The sequence below is a fragment of the Zingiber officinale genome, chromosome 10A (genome assembly GCF_018446385.1).
Source record: "Zingiber officinale cultivar Zhangliang chromosome 10A, Zo_v1.1, whole genome shotgun sequence".
Lineage (NCBI taxonomy): Eukaryota > Viridiplantae > Streptophyta > Magnoliopsida > Zingiberales > Zingiberaceae > Zingiber > Zingiber officinale.
Genome location: NC_056004.1, coordinates 31,696,543 through 31,715,165, shown reverse-complemented (window position 1 = coordinate 31,715,165; position 18,623 = coordinate 31,696,543). Strand labels below are relative to the sequence as shown.

General features: G+C 35.3%; 1 protein-coding gene and 1 non-coding gene across 2 annotated transcripts; both read left to right on the top strand.

The window, feature by feature from the left end:
- The first annotated feature begins 117 nt into the window (after positions 1-117).
- Positions 118-18,616, top strand: LOC122026572. The gene is made up of 6 exons (XM_042585309.1): positions 118-396; positions 478-529; positions 622-661; positions 17,743-17,838; positions 18,347-18,434; positions 18,572-18,616. The coding sequence occupies exons 1-6, from the start codon at positions 175-177 to the stop codon at positions 18,614-18,616; spliced, it is 543 nt and encodes a 180-aa protein (XP_042441243.1). The 5' UTR covers positions 118-174.
- Positions 7,508-7,614, top strand: LOC122028286. Its single transcript, XR_006124693.1, has one exon. It is a non-coding gene; the product is annotated as a small nucleolar RNA R71 (small nucleolar RNA).
- Positions 18,617-18,623: the final 7 nt, after the last annotated feature.

The window sequence follows — 18,623 nt, the reverse complement described above, 5'->3', positions numbered from 1 at the left end:
TTCATAAAAAAATAAAATGATGGATCATATATTTATATGTAAAATTTTCCTTGAGATTTTTTACTTAATATATCATTGCTTTTATAAAAAGATATATATAGACCGAGGTTTGTCGTTTGAGCTGGCTACGTTGGCAAACGTTCCCTTGACGCTCTCCTCGCGTTGCCGGCCTTCATGAGCTCCCTCGCCCCCCTAACCACCGCAAATTCTTGTCCTGGAACCTTCATCCTCTCATCTCTCTCCGGAGCCAATCCTTTCGCGCTACAAGGCGTTCGATCATCTCAGCGGAACGTTTCTAGGGTTCAAATTGCTGCCCCCAGGACGACACCGAGCATTTCGCCTGCGACGGGGAGATTCTTGACCGTCAATCTATGCTCCAAGAATGAGCAGCCCGAGGTTTAGATAATGGGATCTTGAAATTTTAGTTATCTTTTTTCTATTAAAAAAAACTTCATCGCCATTTGATTGCGTGATCAGGTGGAGGTCATTCATTGTGAGGACAAAAAGGAATTGCCTTGTAATTTGGACGGTAATTTCCATTCTTTGTTTTTTTTTTTACTGTGATTTGGGTGTTCCTAATTCATGTTTGATGGGAGCTTATGATAATAATTTCATTTCCAGAGAGAAATAGCAAGGCATCGAAAGGATTTTCGTTGAATGGGTACTTCCTAGTTACTGTTCTCGAAATGTTGAATTTTCAAGAAATTGATGGATTTTAAGATTCATATCTTGTCTTGTCTTTTGAGTCGTGTCATGGTACGCATTGTTTCAACTGCATGGAAGATTGCTAAATTGTAGCTTTAATTGTTTTTTCTCAGTTTGTGGCTTCTCTTGCAGCAATTAGTGTTATGTTATTTCTCCATGCTATATAACAAACACTCCTCCGATCCTAGAATTATTTTGAGAAAGGCCTAATAGTACATTTATTTGCAACCAGATTATCCTTTTCCCTATTAATTTCTCATTGTGCTAAATCATAATAGTCTTTCATTCACCAAATTGACCATTTGCTTTGAAAGTTTGTATGACTTCCATAATCTACTTCGTATAAAGCATGAAGGATATGGATGGCAATGGGTACCTAATAATCAAGTGCTCGCAAGTATCCAACCATCTAAGTATATTTTCGGTGTTCAATTGTGCTTCATAATCAGGTCCTGGTTGGATTCAAAGTAGCCATTGCCCTCATATTTTATCCATTTAAGTCGATACCTTTGAATAAGACAAAACTTCAGTGAAGGCACCGTTCATCCTCACCATGTTATATTTGTGCAGGAATTTTAAAGAAACAATTATAAAATGCATGGTTATTTATTCAAATTTTAGGTGCGCTAGTTTAATATACCAAGGTTCACTAGTTTAGCAGATGTAGGTATCGTAATTTTGTAGGCTTGTATACAATGAGATAGGAGTATTCTACTAGATTATAAGTGCTGCAGTTCTATATTGCAAGGTGTGCTAGCTTAGTAAACGTATGTGATAGTTTTGCAGACTTGTCTACAGTTGGAAAGTTTTGCAGATTTTGTCAGTTTGTAAGTGCACCAATTCTGTATTTCAAGATGCACTGTTTTAGTAAAAATGGTGCATTAATTTAGTAAAACACGGTTGCACTTTTATTATACTTACATACAGTGTACAAATAATAACATATCTTAAGATTCTCATGGGACAACCGCCATGCGATGAAGGGACCCGCCACTAGATCGTAGGCGAAGGGATTGGGCACCAGCTGCTGTCTCAGATATATGCTTATCATCCTAAGTGTTAATTGCCTAATTGGATTCAGGTTAGGGTTTGAATAGAACCTAAATATATGGGTAACTGACCTGCTGCTATTTATAACTAAGGTTGATAAATATTGATTCAGGTTCTAATTTTTTTTTTTTAAAAAATAATTATTGGAGGACTTTCAACAACGTCAACAATCCTTGTAGTTAAAGTTCTTCTAACAGATTTGTTCATAAAAAAAAAGTCACAAGCCTACCTAATCTGCAGGCGGAAAGCACTCCCTAATTACCTTACTAGATATCAGTAGTAGTGATGTAAATCAACTCATCTGGTCAGTGACAGATTAAAATTAATTTGAATGAAATAATGAGTGAAATTTTAAAGTAATGCAACAATAAGATCTAAAAAGATATGAGATATAATAATGTGCATACTTAAGGAAGACGATGATGTTTATTACTTTTTGTCAAATAAGTGTGACTTTTTATGACCGTCTTTGATACATTTTCATATTTCAAAATAATTGTAAAAGAATATTATTGTATTTACCATCAAATACATCATTCTTGAATAAGTAACCAAACAACCATTCGTTAGCGTTCTGTAAGTTGCATAAGTAGTTCCTCATAATATTTGTAGCTGGAAATATTTTTCCATGGTTGCTAGAATAACTGGAAAAACCAATGCTATTTATTGCTTTATGAGTAAATAAACTAGAAGACAACTGTATGCTTGTCTCTCGACCAATTCAGTAGCAAGATCATTTATTTATTTATTTAAAGTCACTAATTAAATGCATGCCAAGAATGTGAATAACCAGTTAACAATCCAATTCTATGATATCAGGAATAAGAAATAATGAATCAAATTCAGCTAATTGTAAGGCTTTCTATTTTCAAATGCTTCAAGAAAGTCATATGAGTTTTCTATTTTCAAGTTCTTAAAATTATTATCATACTATAAAGATACTATAGAAAATGCATCCATGGACTTGGGTATCCAGAGGGTATAGGAAGAACAATGATCGGATAGAGAGTGAATCGGATGATAAGGGCAAGGCAAGGGGAGGTTGGATTGCAAACGATTGAGAAGGGTAAGGACAAGTGATGCAGCACAAGAAGCAAGATTGAGTGTTGGAAGGATTGTGGAATGGGAATCTGAAACTAGGTGGGAAAGAAGTGTAGAAGGATTGTAAAAACATAGGTTTCCCACTTAAGGTTCCTTGGCATCACACCATAGGGAGATTGCATCACACAATCTAAAGAGAATCCTCAAAAATTTCTATTTCTTATCCGAGCAATATAGCAACATACATATTTATACTAGTAGATGGTTGTTGTGCGACAAATCCGCAAGTGCACGGAAGTGTCGTCAAGTAATAATAAGATCGAATCCACAGAGATTGTTCATTAAGTACTAGTTAACTTCGTACAGCGAATTATCTAGACAATTGGAGGTTGGTTCACGAGTGCTTGAAAACTAGAAATTGAGGGTAGAGAGAGAAGGAAAGAGCGAGAGAAGTGAGGGAAAGAGTATGATGAGTAGAGAGGCAGAAAAGAGGGAATCAGAGAGATTACAATAGAAAGGCAGTAGGACCTTAGTGATCACAAAGAGAGAGAGAGAGAGAGAGAGAGAGCAGAGGGTTATCACAGGAAATGGTAGTGAGATCACTGAGAGAAGGCAGTGGTGAAGGCAATTCTAGGATTTCGGTTTCACCCAAATGATTGGAAACACCTAATCTATATTTGGTTTTCAGTCCTCAATGTATATTTATATAGGTAGACCATCCTATGGTATTCGATGTGAACTTTTTCTTCTAAAACAGCATATCAACCCTAATTGTTTAACGTATTAGGTATGATCCATTAAGTTCTATAATTGCCTAGGGTTCCTTGCAGTAAATCGGGTTTCACTTTCGTATCTGACTCTCCGCGTCTCAGTTTTCTAAGGATCGGAGGGTCAGGTTCTCCTTTCGGTTCATCCCCAATCCCTCGTGGGATACAAATTTCATGCTTTTGGTATTGAGATCGTGTTAATACGGTAGATCCAAATCATAAACACACATCTCATCGAACAAAAAATATGCAAACACATAGATTACCTGAAAAATTGTTCACATAACAAAAGAGCTAGTCCCTACATCCTAGAATCATGAGAACTACTCCATAACAAATGAATTGCAATCCAAAGACACAAATGAAAGTATTCATATAGATGAAAACAATTAATAGAGATAAAGAGATGCTTAGGAAGAAGATTCCCGGTATAGTAGTTCCTTGCGCCGGAGATGGATGGATCGTGATGGCTCTAGGGTTTCCCCAAGATGGGAAAACCCTTTCCTAAGGAGGGGGATGAAGTCCCTTTGTCCCGGTCCCGGACCGATCTGATCGAATCCATTTTTATAGGTGCTAAGGTAGGCCGCGTGACACGGCCCGTGCCGCTGGGCACCAGCGGCCGTGTCACATGAGAAAGCTCAGATCTAGCGGCCATGACCCCTAACGCTGGATACGGACTCCCATGGCTTGGTGGTCGAGCTTGCCATGATCCATGGCGATAGCCAGGGCTGCCCGTGGCAAGACATGGCTTTTGGCTTGGCCTTTTCGCTCCCCGTTTCGCTCCTGTCATCCAAAATACACAAGAGTAGTATATAGGAACAATAAAACATGAAATGAAGCATAAAACCAAGTTATATCAAATTATGCATGCAAATGTGGGTTACATGTAGTGTGAAAATCCTATAGACCTAACCCTTGCTTGTCCTCAAGCAAATATCAATATCAAGAATGCATGTGAGTTCATATCTCCTAAATTTTAATAAGTTCATCTAATCCTATCAGGCAGTATCATCTTTAAGCAAAGGTATTCAATTAGTTTCATCAAGCCTAACGAGCTAGCTTAGGTGCACAGTATATAATTTGTTCCTAAGGTTTCAAGTTCCTTTGTAACTCAAGTCATCATTTCATTGTGTTTCCATAGTTTCCAGCGTTAGGCACATACCTGCCATACGCAAGGTTCGTCCCCTCTTCCCAACACAAAGTCTCAAAGGTATGCTCAGTATTGAGAGCAATGGATAGATAACCCCAGTCACCTAACTCGGTCTTAGAGGGGCATCTTATCATTTCCACTCATGACAGCTTTTTTTTATCCCTTTATTTCCACTATTCATTTTCTTTCATTTTCATTTTTATTCCTTTTGTCACTCAAGTGTTTTATTGTATTTCAAATGTTTCCTTCTCATTTAGGAATTCAATTTTTCCAAATGAGCTTTCACAAACCGAACATGATTCAGTAACTAAAATATTGAGAAAGGGGTCACTTATGGTCACCATGGTACTAGTCTAACAAAATGAATCATTACTATGAATACTTCCGGACTTTCCTTCAAATTAACCATGTTATAATGAAGAGAGTTGTCATCATCCGATCAATATGGTGTAGCGCCACTCTCTCTATCTTCGTCTCCTTGCGAGTTCTTTCTGATGGTCGGAGACGGTTTAGTGTGAGCATCTAAATCCTGGCTTTGTGAAAATCTACACACTCACAGGGAAAATATACCTCCCACATGCATATTATATAAGATAGAGCTAGAACTATATTGAATTTGATGAAACATGCATCAGAAATTGAGTCACATCCAACAAGATCAATTATAGGTATCTCTATGAAATTTTCTAAAAGATCACAAGAAATGTTGACCTTGCATTGCTGAGGAGTACTAAACAAGTGGATGAGGCTTCTTTTGGATGAAATGATGGTTCTGGCTCAGGTGGTAGTACAACCAAAAGTGGTGATTCTCTGCATGAGTCCCCACACTTATATCCACAACTTGATCATTTTCTACAATTTCCATAATATCGAGTGGTTGTGGGAACACTGGAAGTGATTCATGAGATACTGCTTCCATAACACGGTTCCCTACACTTCCTTCTAAAACATTAACTTCATCACATATAGCGTTAGATAATTTACTAAGATCAATTTCATCACTAGGAGAATCAATAATTTCATAAGAAACTTCAAAATGATCATCTTATCATAAAAATCTTCATCATTAAGTAGTCCAATAAAGTTGCAAGCAAGGTTTGAAGTGCTGAGCCATGCCGCCCGAAACCGCTAGAATTTACCATTCCCGTGTGGAAGCGAAATCGACACCGCACGTAATAAATTTCGTGTGCGTCATCTGCACGCAATCGACGACTGCAGGACGCCTCCGCCCCACCGGAAGCGTCGCAAGACACTAGTGGTGCGGAGGCGAGCTTGAAGTGTCGCGCGACGCTTCCGGCACCATCAGAAGCGTCTTGCGACGCTTTCAACACCATCAGAAGCGTCTCGCAATGCTTCCGGTGGCGCTAGAAGCACCGCGGGATACCTCCACCGGCACTAGAAGTGCCGCCGCCGCCGGAAGCGCCACGTGAGCGCTTCTCACGGGACGGTGCGTACTGTTATGTCGTACTGTTAAAAAGAAAAAAGATTTAATTAATTTAAACATTTCCCAACTAAGATGTGATATTTTGAATAGACTTTTATAAAGCCTAATTAAATTATCGCTATAAATATATTTAAAATAAAAAAAATATTAATTGATATTATAAAATTCTTTTTTACTGTTTTAAATTTTACTAAAAAAATTCTAATAAATCATATTTATATTGATAATTTTTTGTTACTATTTATATTTTGTTACTGTTTAATTGATATTTTGATTTTTTTTTTTTTACTATTTTAAATATATAAGATTTAAACTAATAATTAATTAAATGAATAAACAATTAATTTATATGATTATGATATATCAATTTTAATTCGAGTTAATAATACAACTTTAAAGAAAACTATATTTAATTATTTTTTCTAATCATATTAGGTTGTTCAAAAACTTGTATAAAATCAATATACAACTTATTAATATACCATAAACATATTTATTTAATAATTACTATATATAAATAAAAAAAATATCGAAACTGTATCGGCACGGCACAATACGATATCCAAACCGTATCGTTTCGGTCTATGACCGAAACCTTGGCACATATCGAGATTTTAAATCTTGGCTGCAAGTGACTAGTTCATCATCATTTGAAAATTCATCATCCTGATTTAATTCAACCAATTTGCATGCAACTAAATTATTATCACATAATCTACGCAATTTGTCTTCGCTCATAATTATATCTTGCCTTTGTGAGAAAGGGATTTATAGTACAAAATTATCTTGCTGCGTCATTAGAGTGGATTTCTGATTCCTATCCTCAGACCCCTTTTTACCAAGTGGCGGAGATCCAAATTGCTTGTCCAATGTTATAGTGTGCCAACCGTTGAGGGAAGGGTACCTGTGGCCTATAGACATTTTCTGGAGTGTTGAAATTGAGTATTTGCGATTTCCCTTTGTTCTCCCCCTCATTTCTATACAAATCTTTCATAAATTCTTCAAGATTCTCGTCACATCTAAACTTGAAAGCATTACAATCTGTATTGGACTTCTCTTTTTTTTACGACTTCTCATTCTGTGTTTTGTTATTTTCAAGTCTCATGGAAAGTTACATTGCATCTTGTTCAATTGACACAGTTGCATTCATGGATCGCACTTCTAGAATTCTCGAGGGAGATGTCACTAAGTTTTCACTTGACCATCCCTAGAGGTTCGTTGTCACTAGATCAATTAATGTATATGTTTCTTCTAAACTTTTGTTTATCAAGGAACCTCGTTGAATCTAAAAATCTCTTACTTGAAAAAAAAATCCCTATGTAGAATATGTGCACTGTTAGTCATCTTTCCAACCCATGGTGAGGACACTGCCTTAATAACCCTTTGAATCTATCTTATGCTTCAAATAGTGATTCTCCATCTTCCTGAGTAAAATTTGTGATGTAATTCCTCATGTACACTGTTCTTCTTGGAGGGAAAAGGTAATTCAAGAATCGTTGCTCCAATTATTCCCAACTTGTTATGCTTTGCGGAGAGAGAGAATAAAACCAAGTCCTTGCTCTATCTTTGATGCTAAAAAAAATGCAATCAACCGAACAACATCAGTAGAGACTCCCTCGTAATTCACCATATATCCAAGAAATATCTCCAGGTGTTCATAAGGGTTTTCTAAATTTTCTCCTCTAAATCTGTGACCTTGTATCATGAAAATTAATTCTGGGTTAAGTTGAAAATTGTCTGCTTCAATCTGGGATTGCACAATGGGAGATCTGAATCTTCTAGAAATGAGTACGAAAAATTCTCCTAAAGGTCTAGTTGAAAGGTTAGTGCTCATTGAATCTTAGAAAAACACAATTATTAGAAAAACTGAAATGCAGAATTTAAATTGTAAGAAATAAAAATGCAGAAATAAAGAAAAATAAGTAAATGAAAAATCTATTAACAAGTCTAGAGTAACTTAAATGTTAATCAACTAATGTTAATCGAAACAGTTCCCGACAATGGTGCCAAAAATTTGATGTTGTGGCAAATCCACAAGTGCACAAAAGTATCGTCAAGTACTGATAAAATTGAATCCACAGGGATTATTGATTAAGCACTAGTTAACTTCACATAGCAAATTATTTAGACAATTGGAGGTTGGTTTACGAGCGCTTGAAAACTAGAAATTGAGAGCAAAAAGTGAAGGAAAGAGCGAGAGAAGTGAGGGAAAGAGTGTGAGTAGAGAGGCAGAGATGAGGGAATCAGAGAGATCACAATAGAAAGGCAGTAAGACCTCAATGAGAAGGCAGTGGGTGACAACAGTGGTGATCACACAAAGAGAGAGAGAGAACAGAGGGTTATCACAGGAAATGACGGTGAGATCACCAAGAGAAGGCAGTGATGAAGGTAATTCTAGGATTTCAGTTTCACCTAAATGATTGTAAACACTTAATTTATGTTTGGTTTCCATTCCTCAATGTGTATTTATATAGGTAGATCATCCTATGGTATTCGATGTGAATTTTTGCTTCTACAATGACGTATCAACCCTAATCAACTAACGTATTAGGTATGATCCATTAAGTTCTATGATCGCCTAGGGTTCCTCCCGGCAAATCGGGTTGCACTTTCATATCCAACTTTCCATGTCTCGATTTTATACGGTCGAAGGGTCAGATTCTCCCTTCGGTTCATCCCCAATCCTTTGTGGGATACAAATCTCGTACTTTTGGTATCGAGATCGTGTTAACACGGTAGATCCAGATCATAAACATACATTTCATCGAACAAGAAACATACAAACATAAAGATTACCAGAAAAAATGTTCACATAACAAAAGAGCTACTCCCTACATCCTAGAATCATGAGAACTACTCCATAACAAAGGCATTACAATCCAAAGACACAAATGAAAGCATTCATATAGATGAAAATAATTAATAGAGATAGAGAGATGCTTAGGGAAAAGATTCTCGTTGTCTTTGGAGTAGTTCCTTGCACTGGAGATGGACAGATCACGATGGCTCTAGGGTTTCCCCAAGAGGGGAAAACCCTCTCCCAAGGAGGGGGACGAAATCCCCTAGTCCCAGCCTCGGGTCGATTTGATCGAATCCCCTTTTATAGGTGCTAAGGTCAGTCGCGTGACACGGCCCGTGCCGCTGGGCACGAGCGGTCGTGTCGGTGAGAAAGCTCAGATCTAGTGGCCATGACCTATGGCGCTGGCCACATGCAAGCCATGGCGTGGCGGCAGAGCCTGCCACGGGCGGAGGCGTTGGCCACGACCACCTATGGCAAGGCGGCAGAGCCACAGGCTGTGGCACTAGCCACGACCTCCCATGGTAGGGCATGGCTTTTGGCTTGGTCTTTTCACTCCCCGTTTCGCTCCTATCATCAAAAATATACATGAGCAGTATCTAGGAACAATAAAATATGAAAATGAAGCATAAAATCAAGTTATACCAAATTATGCATGCAAAAGTGGGTCGAATGTAGTGCAAAAACATGATGAAAACCCTATATATTTCACACTTATCAATGGCCTCATAGAAAACACAAAGGACTCGTAAAAGATTCACATAGGAAACATAAAGCACTTATAGAAACTCACATAGGAAATATAAAGGACTCGTAAAACTCACAGCAAATATAAAAACTCTTAATTTATGTTGCAATTTTTCAAGCATTGGATGTTAAAACACATTGGAATTGCTAGAAATTTATAGCCGACTTTTGTCTTTCAAAACCCTTTAGAATAACTTTATATTATTTCCCAAATAGACTCATCATTTTGCAAAGGATGCCAAATTAAAATTGGAGCTTTGGAATCTTTATTTGGATGTTATAAACTTTTAACGGAGCTTGCCACTTGTCTCCATCACAAAGAGTAGATGGTGGACTTTGGAGAAGGGTGAGGTCAAATGGACGCAAGGGCGGGTGGAGATTGGAGAGTAGAGGGTGGAGTGAGCCGAAGGATAAAGAGAGTGGTGCTAGAGGCAAAGGATAGGAAGATGTGGATAGGGAAATGAAGCTGGTTCTCATGTGGGGGAGAGAGGCATGATAAGGTAAAAGTTTAGTTAATTGATAGGGTAAATCTTATATATATATATATATATATATATATATATATATATATATATATATAATTGAGAGGTCCTGCATACAAGTGTAACTAAGATGAAATGGTTAATATATATTAATATGTGATACGTCGTGTTATGGTTGAAAAGCTAAACAAATTGATCAAAGATCTAAATAAAATGTAATTGTTTTTGTGCCAAAATACAATACATGCTGGTATGAATAAGCTTCTTTACAACTTTACTATAATTTAACTAATCATATTAAATTTTTTAACATGCATCCTTTTTGTTTCTACATGATGCATATTTTTGTTAACATGCTTGAATATTTCCATATGTGATAAGATGTGAGTGTGGGTAGGATGTTGAGCACCTTCCTCAATCAATAGGCGTTCATCAAGGGTATCAAAATCTTCATCACTTCCTGGATTTCCAAAATAATCTTCTCCATGAGATTCATGTTTAGGTTTGATGATTATGATATGGACATTTTGACACCAGGTGTTTTGTTTGATGACAATTACAACATTGTATGCTGAAATTAAGGTTACAATTAGAATTAGGTCTTTCTCATTTCTTTGTTTTGTAGTTTTGAATTGTTGGATGACACTTGCAAGACAAATTGAGCTAGTTGATTTCCGTAATAATAGTTTCCCTTTAAAGGTTGTTGCAATTTTATTCGAAGTAGTTGACTGTCTAAATATAGGAGACCCTAGGTAGTGCTTGATTTCAACAGTCTTATGACAAACCACTACTATGGTTTTAGGAGAAAATGACCTAATCTGTCCTCTAATTTCTAGCGTAAATCCATTTGTAAATTAAATTAGGTTTTGTTCAGGATTAGTCTAGGATTACAGTGCATGCGTATATCACGAAACTTATTTCGATATTGAATTACACTTAGAGATGACTATTTCAAATTTGTCCACCTATTGTGTAGTTTATTGTTAAAGTGTGTTGAAAGTACAGTTTGGCCATTTAAATTTCACTTTGGGTCGATCATGAGAGTAAAATAAGGGTTTTGATTATCTACTCATTGTGAAATTATGAAGTGGGCTCACAAATTTCCCAACTAATTTGGATGAGCTATATGGATCTAACCACTCCATTGAGCTTATGGACCTCTATGCAAGATAATATCATTAGTAATATTTCAATCAATTAAATTATTTTATAATACTAACTAACAACAACAACCAAGCTTTTTCCCACTAGGAGGGGTCAGCTATATGAATCTTTTTACGTCATTGAGCTCTATCTCCTACTATATCATCATCTATATTTAAATAAATTTTATTTTATTTTATTGTTGCTAACCAAGTCTTTTTTGGTCTTCCTCTTCCTTGTTTGATATGCATGTTTATCATAGTTTCACATCGCCTAACTGGAGCATTTATTGGTCATCTAAGTACATGTCCGTATCATCTTAAACGTGTCTCTCGGAGTTTTTCCTCAATAGATGCAACTCCGACTTTCTCTCTAATGCTCTCATTTCTTATTTTGTCCATCGTCGTATGTCTACACATTCACCTTAACATCCTCATTTCTGCAACTCTCATCTTCTGCTCATGTGCTCCAATCATAACTCAACATTCAGCTTCATATAACATAGCAGGTCTAACTGTGGTTTTATAGAACTTACCTTTAAGTTTGAGAGGTACTTTATGGTCACATAAAACACTCGACGCTCCCCTCCATTTCAACCATCTTGCTTGTATTCTATGAAAGACATCTCTCTCAATCCCTCCATCGTTTTGCAAAATTGATCCTAAATATTTAACTCTCTCGGTTCCGGACAACTCGTCCTCTCCTATCTTAACAATTGTCTCATTACTTCTAATATTACTAAACTTAAATTTCATATATTCTGTCTTTAATCTATTAAGCTTAAAACCATTCCCTTATAGTGCTTCCCGCCAATATTCTAGTTTAGCATTTACTCCTTCATGTGTTTCATCTACCAAAATAATATCATTTGCCAACAACTTGCATTATGTCTTGAATGTGCGAAGTGAGTTCGTCCATAATTAGTGTAAAAAGATAAGGACTTAGAGCTCATCCTTTATGTAACCCATATCTTTATTGGAAATGCTTCAGTTACTCTGCCTGAAGTCTTTACTTTGATCGTTACATCTTTGTACATATCCTTGATTAGTTTAATATATATTACGCTAACACCTCTCTTTTCTAGAATTCTCCATATAATTTCTCTTGGGACTCTATCATAAGTTTTTTCTAAGTTAATGAATACCATGTGTAAATCTTGTTTTTGCATATTTTTCAATTAGTTATCTAAAAAGATGTATAGCTTCTATTATCGACCTTCAAGACATGAACCTTAATCTTTTTTCTATTATTTTTTTCCAAAGTTTCATAGTATGACTCATTAGTTTAATACCCCTATAGTTTGCACAATTTTGTACGTCTCCCTTATTCTTATATAAGAGAACTAGAGTACTTATCCTCCATTGATTAAGCATTTTTTTCGTTTTCAATATCATGCTAAATACTTTAGTAAGTCATTCAATACCTTATTTCCCTAGCCACTTCCATACCTTTATCGGAATATCATCTGGTCCAACGGCTTTTCCATTATGCGTCTTATTTAAAGTTTGTTTTACTTATGAAGTTTGAATTCTACGATAAAAATTAAAATTTCTATACTCATTTGACCTACTTAAATTACCTAAGTTAAGTTGGTCATCTAAACCTTCATTAAAAAGTTGATGAAAATACCTCTTCCACCGCTCTTTTATTTCTCCATCGTTTACTAATATCCTATTACATTCATCTTTAATACATTTTATTTGGCTAAGATCTCTTGTTTTTCTTTCTCTCACTTTAGCTATTCTATAATGTCTCTTTCCCCTTCTTTTGTATTCAATTTTCAATATAATAGTTCAAAAGTTTCATTTTTTGCTTCACTCACTACTTTCTTAGCTTCTTTCTTGGCTATTGTGTATTTTTTTAAGTTTTTCTCGTTTTTACAAATATATAGTTCTTTATAAGCTATTCGTTTTTTCCTTCACTTTCTCTTGTACTTTCTCATTCCACCACCAAGATTTCTTATTTAGTGGTGCATGTCCCTTTGACTCACCGAATACACTCTTAGCTATTATTTTCAACTTTGATACCATCTTTTCCCATGTTGTATTAGAGTCATCGTATATTTCACCTAATGCTTGTACTTATACCTTCTCCTTAAATATATTTTGCTTCCCATCCTTTAACTTTCACCACTTTATTCTAGGAATCGTATATATTTTTTTTCTATTGATACTATGTTTGAGGCGTATATCTAACACTACTAACCTATATTGGGTAGTTAAAATTTCTCCAGGGATGACTTTGCAATCTTTACAAATCTTTCTATCCTTCTTCCTAACCATAAGAAAGTCAATTTACGATTTATTATTCCCACTTTTGAATGTGACTAAGTGTTTTTCTCTTTTCTTAAAAAACGTATTAGTTAATATAAGTTCATATGCTATCGTAAAATCTAATATAGTTTTCCTTCCTCATTTCTCGTTCCAAACCCATAACTCCCATGTACCCTCTCATATTCCTCATTTTTCACTCCGACATGTCCATTTAGATCACCTCCTATTAAAATAATTTCATTTGATGGAATATTTTGTAATATTTCATCTAAGTCATCCCAAAACCTTGATTTGGTAGCTTCATCTAATCTTACTTGTGGTGCATATACACTAATTATGTCATAGTTTTTTTTGTCACTATTATTTTAAGGGTTATAATTCTATCCCCTTTTCTAACTACTCCTACAACTTCATTCTTTAACAAACTATCTACAATAATACCCACTTCATTTCTTGTTTTAGTCTTTCCAGTGTACCATAACTTAAAACCCGAGTTCTCTATCATTTTTACCTTCTCACCTACCCATTTTGTCTCTTGTACACACAAAATACTAATTCTTCTCCTAATCATCATATCTACTACCTCCATTGATTTATCAGTGAGAGCTCCTATGTTCCATGTTTCAAATCTTAGATTATTAGTTTTCCTATTATATTTGTTCTTATCCAACTTATGGTGTGAGAACTCTTGTCTATTTAACACTACACCCAAGTTCTCATGGAGATGTAGCGGTCCTATGGTGTGAGAATTCTTGCCTATTATATAATACTAACTAATGTTTTGATTTTATTTTGTTTCCCTCAATCCCCCACATTTTGTATTCTAATAAATTCAACTATATTTAATTCATCAAAAGAAAATCAAAGAAAGAAAGGTGGACGCCATGAGCAAAAAATGAGTTAATTGCTTTTTATAATAATTTCCAAAAGAATGAAAAATTTCTATCATCATTTAGATATTTAATTTCACTGTGAAAGAATTTTTAATTAAGAAAATTTGTTTTTACTTTTATGAAAATATTGATGTTCTCCCACGAAGGAATGACTAGAGGTGTTGTCCACAAAATAGAGTTGTATTGCCTATAAGAGCCACCTTAGCAAGACAATGGCGTTAGTTTGAAGAAAAAGAGAATGCTAATAGTAAAACATAAAGGAACAAAAGAATTAGCAAAAGATAATCCGATCTAGGTTGTTGTTTCAACTTGATAACTCGAGCAAAGCTTCATAGAGAATATAGTATCAGTTTCATCTAATGCGAGGCAGTTCTCATAACTCCTTGTGTTTGAAGTACCTAGTTTCTTCATGAATATATGAGAATTTCTCTTTTCTAACAAGTCTATGAGAAATTTGTCATTTTGGGTATTGTTCCTTCATCTTCTTTGTGATTTTTTATTTATGATTGAGCATAGATATGTTGTCTACAATTTAGTGAGTGTTGATTAAGGGATAGTCAATTAGGGAGCCCCCTCTATCTATACATTGATTAGGTTAAGGTTATTTGCCTATGGGCCCTTATACATTTGAATATCCCCTTAAGCTGGTACATATATATCATATTACCTTGGGTGGCGTTTGGTTCACTCCTAAGAATCAAAATGGGAATGGATATCATAATATTATGGAATGAGAATGGGTATGAGCTTAGGTATCATTTTAAAAAATAATGTTTGGTAGTTGAATATTTTCAATCGGAATGAACCTAAATTTTCTTTTTTACCCTTAGAGGAAAATAAGAGAAAAATTAGATGTGAGAAAAAAATATGATGAGAGAGAAAGTGTGATGAGAGAGAAAGTATGATGAGAAGAAAAATGAAGAGAGAGAAACTGTGGTGAGAGAGAGCGTGATAGGAGAGATTGAGAGAAAAAAGTATGATGAGAGGGAAAATATGATGAGAGAAAATGAGAAGAGATTGAGGAGAGAGAAAGTATGATGAGAGAGAATACTGAGAGAGAAAGTATGATAGGAAAAATGAAGAGAGGAAAAGTGTGATGAGAGAAAATGAGAAGAGAGAATGTGATGGGAGAGAATGAAGAGAGGGAAAATGTGATGAGGAAAATAAGGAGAGAGAATATGGTAGGAGAGATTAAGGAGAGAGAAAATATTATGAGAGAGAAAGTGTGATGAAAAAAATGAGAGAGTGTGTAATGGGAGAGAAAGTGTGATGAAGGATAATGAAGAGAGAGTCTGTGATGAGAGAATACATGGAGAAAATGATAGAGAATGTGTAATGAGAGAAAATGAGGAGAGAAAGAGTGTGATGGGAGAGAATGAAGAGAGGGAAAGTGTGATGAGAGAAAATGAGGAGAGAGTATGGTAGGAGAGAGAAAGTGTGATAAAAAAATGAGGAGAGAGTGTGTAATGGGAGAGAGAGTGTGATAGAAGAGAATGAAGAAAGAGAAAATGAGGAGAGAGAGTATGTGATGAGAGAGAATATAGGGAGAAAATAGTAGAAAATGTGTGATGAGAGAAAATGAGGAGAGAGAAAGTATGTTGAGAGAATGAGGAGAGAGAAAATATGATGAGAGAGAACAAGGAGAGAAAGTGAAATGAAAGAAAAATTGAACAAATATATTAAGGGTATTTTTATCTAAAACTTAATTTTCATTCTCATTCTTATCAAAACCCAAGGGAAGAAGTGGGTTTTATCAATACCCAAGTTTTTGGGTTTCATTCCAAAATCTTGATTCCATTCCCATCAACCACACATAAGGTTTGAGAATGAATCCATTTCCTCATTCCCAAACCCCTAAATCAAACGCCACCTTAGTTACAAAATATATTGAATTATAAGACATCTCAAAGATGTAGCATCTGGTGATTGGAACTAATAAAAAAATGCAATGATTTCCTTAGATCGTACATTTTCTCTAACAACATAATGCTAATATCTCTTTATTTTGTCCTCTTATGGAATGCTGGGTTGGAGTCAATATGCATAGCAACTTTGTTATTACAATATAACTTCATTGATTAGTAGGACGAATACCTAGCCTAGTCATTAGCTTTTTGAACCAATAAACTCATATGTGATGAAAAGCGGTAGCTCTATATTCTATCTCTAACTTTTCTTTGATGCTTGGTCTCATGCCTTTCACTTTTCCCATATACGAGTCTTTTCTAAAAGACCAGAATAATAACCTGTGGATCATCAGTCTATAAGACAGCCTACCGAATTTGCGTTATCATATTTAGTTAATGAAGGTGACCTAAATCACGATTAAAAAGCATGTATCTAAGAAAACCTCAAGGTACCAAAGAACTCTGACGTACATCTTAATGACCATGATATTGAGACACAATAAATTAGTTGGTTACACATGGAGCAAAGGAAAAGTTGTTGCCATGTAATCTAGAGGTCACGACTTCAAGTCTCAGAAATAACCTATTGCAAAGTAAAATAAGGCTGCGTACAATAGACTCTTCCCGACATTGGCGGGAGCTTTGTGTACCGGGCTATCTTTCTTTTACACATAGAGCAAAGGAAGCAGTAGCTACTCATCATCATGATTAAGACATGTTTGCGCCCAGTATATGGGGTCATTTATATTAATTTTTTCCCTCCGTTAAGCTCTATGCAAGGTAGCATCAAAGGAAACATCAGGTCTTTATTTACCCAATTAATCTGCTGTATTTCTCTAGATCAAATTTTGACTTCCTCTGATGGAACCAATATAATATAACATTTGGATTCATACTAGTGCCAATAGGTCTGATACAAAACATACTAGCTTCTTTAGCTTCCTTGCATTTTTTCCATGTTTGCCAATTCTGTTGTTTGCAATGAATTATCTGTCCTGGGTTTCCTCTTTGTTCTGGAAGTGCAAGTAAATTTTAAAGCTAAATGCAGCTTCACTCCACGGGAACTGCTGCAAAAAATTTTGACAAAAAAATGATCAATTGCACTGCCTGTCCAGCTATATAATTTGACAATTTGTGTATACCGTTTATCTTCTATTTGATGGTGTCACATTCAATTTCTTAGCTCAACTAAATAGATGATGGAATAAATTTTTATGCACATCATGTGTTTATCATCTCAATGGTGTTTCATTCAATCCTTTTTCTAGTATGTTTATTATTCCAAGTGTTTTTCATGCACATGTTTTCTTCTCTTTATATCAACTATGGTATTTATTACATAGGATAATGCAGAGGTTAAAGAGATATGGAGTTGCAGGAGTACTCTCCTATGGGCTACTTAACACCGTATACTATCTGACAACGTTTTTGTTGGTTTGGTTAGTTTTTCTTTCTTTTTTCATATCCTGGCTTGCGTACTCCCTGTAAAATGTACTTGAAAAGTATGATTTTCTAGTGGAAAAATGTGAATGATAATTTTTTTTAATGCATTAAACTAAAGATTTGCTTATCTGGAAATCAATTTAAAATAGCTAGCCAATTTCTTCTAGTTTTTATTTTTGAGATGAATAAATAAATGTAATGGAAGATTGTGATTTCATTCATTGTTGAATTATTTCATTTGAGATTGGTTTTTGGATAAGTCTTTATTTTTATATGCTTTATTTATTTTTACTAAAGGATATCCAATGGTTAAATTTTTTTGATATCAGTCTGCTACTTGGGCATCTCTGTCATTTTAGTTCAGAATTTATGTAATTGTTTGTTCCTTTTTGGTCATTCCTCTCACAAATTTATCCCCAAACAAACGTATTGCTTCCAGTTTTTGATAATCTTGATATTGGTTATTGTCAGTGTGGCTCGGTTTACTTGCTTGCATATATGCAGGGAACTAAAGGCTACTACAGGTGGCTTAACTAGCTGCAAAGTTTTATCCTCTAGCATGAGAGGAGATACTGTAATCTTTTATTTCAGGGTAGCTTGACTCATTCAGTTGAATAATCTCAATTTTCTGATGTTCAGTGTACTTGTGTAAATTATAAAGAACCAATAGCCTTTTGTTCCCTAAGCTGCTGGACTTAATTGTGCAAATAACCACTGAGCACCTTTCAGGTTTTATTTCTCACCTGCGCCTGGAAAAATGGGTTATCCTGGTGATTATTCA

Bases quoted from the DNA above. Each gene is read 5' to 3' on its own strand.
- LOC122026572 (XM_042585309.1), top strand. From the start codon at position 175: ATGAGCTCCCTCGCCCCCCTAACCACCGCAAATTCTTGTCCTGGAACC. The intron at 530-621 runs GTAATTTCCATT...TTTCATTTCCAG, and splicing joins ATTGCCTTGTAATTTGGACG to AGAGAAATAGCAAGGCATCG. The intron at 18,435-18,571 runs GTAGCTTGACTC...AGCACCTTTCAG, and splicing joins CTGTAATCTTTTATTTCAGG to GTTTTATTTCTCACCTGCGC.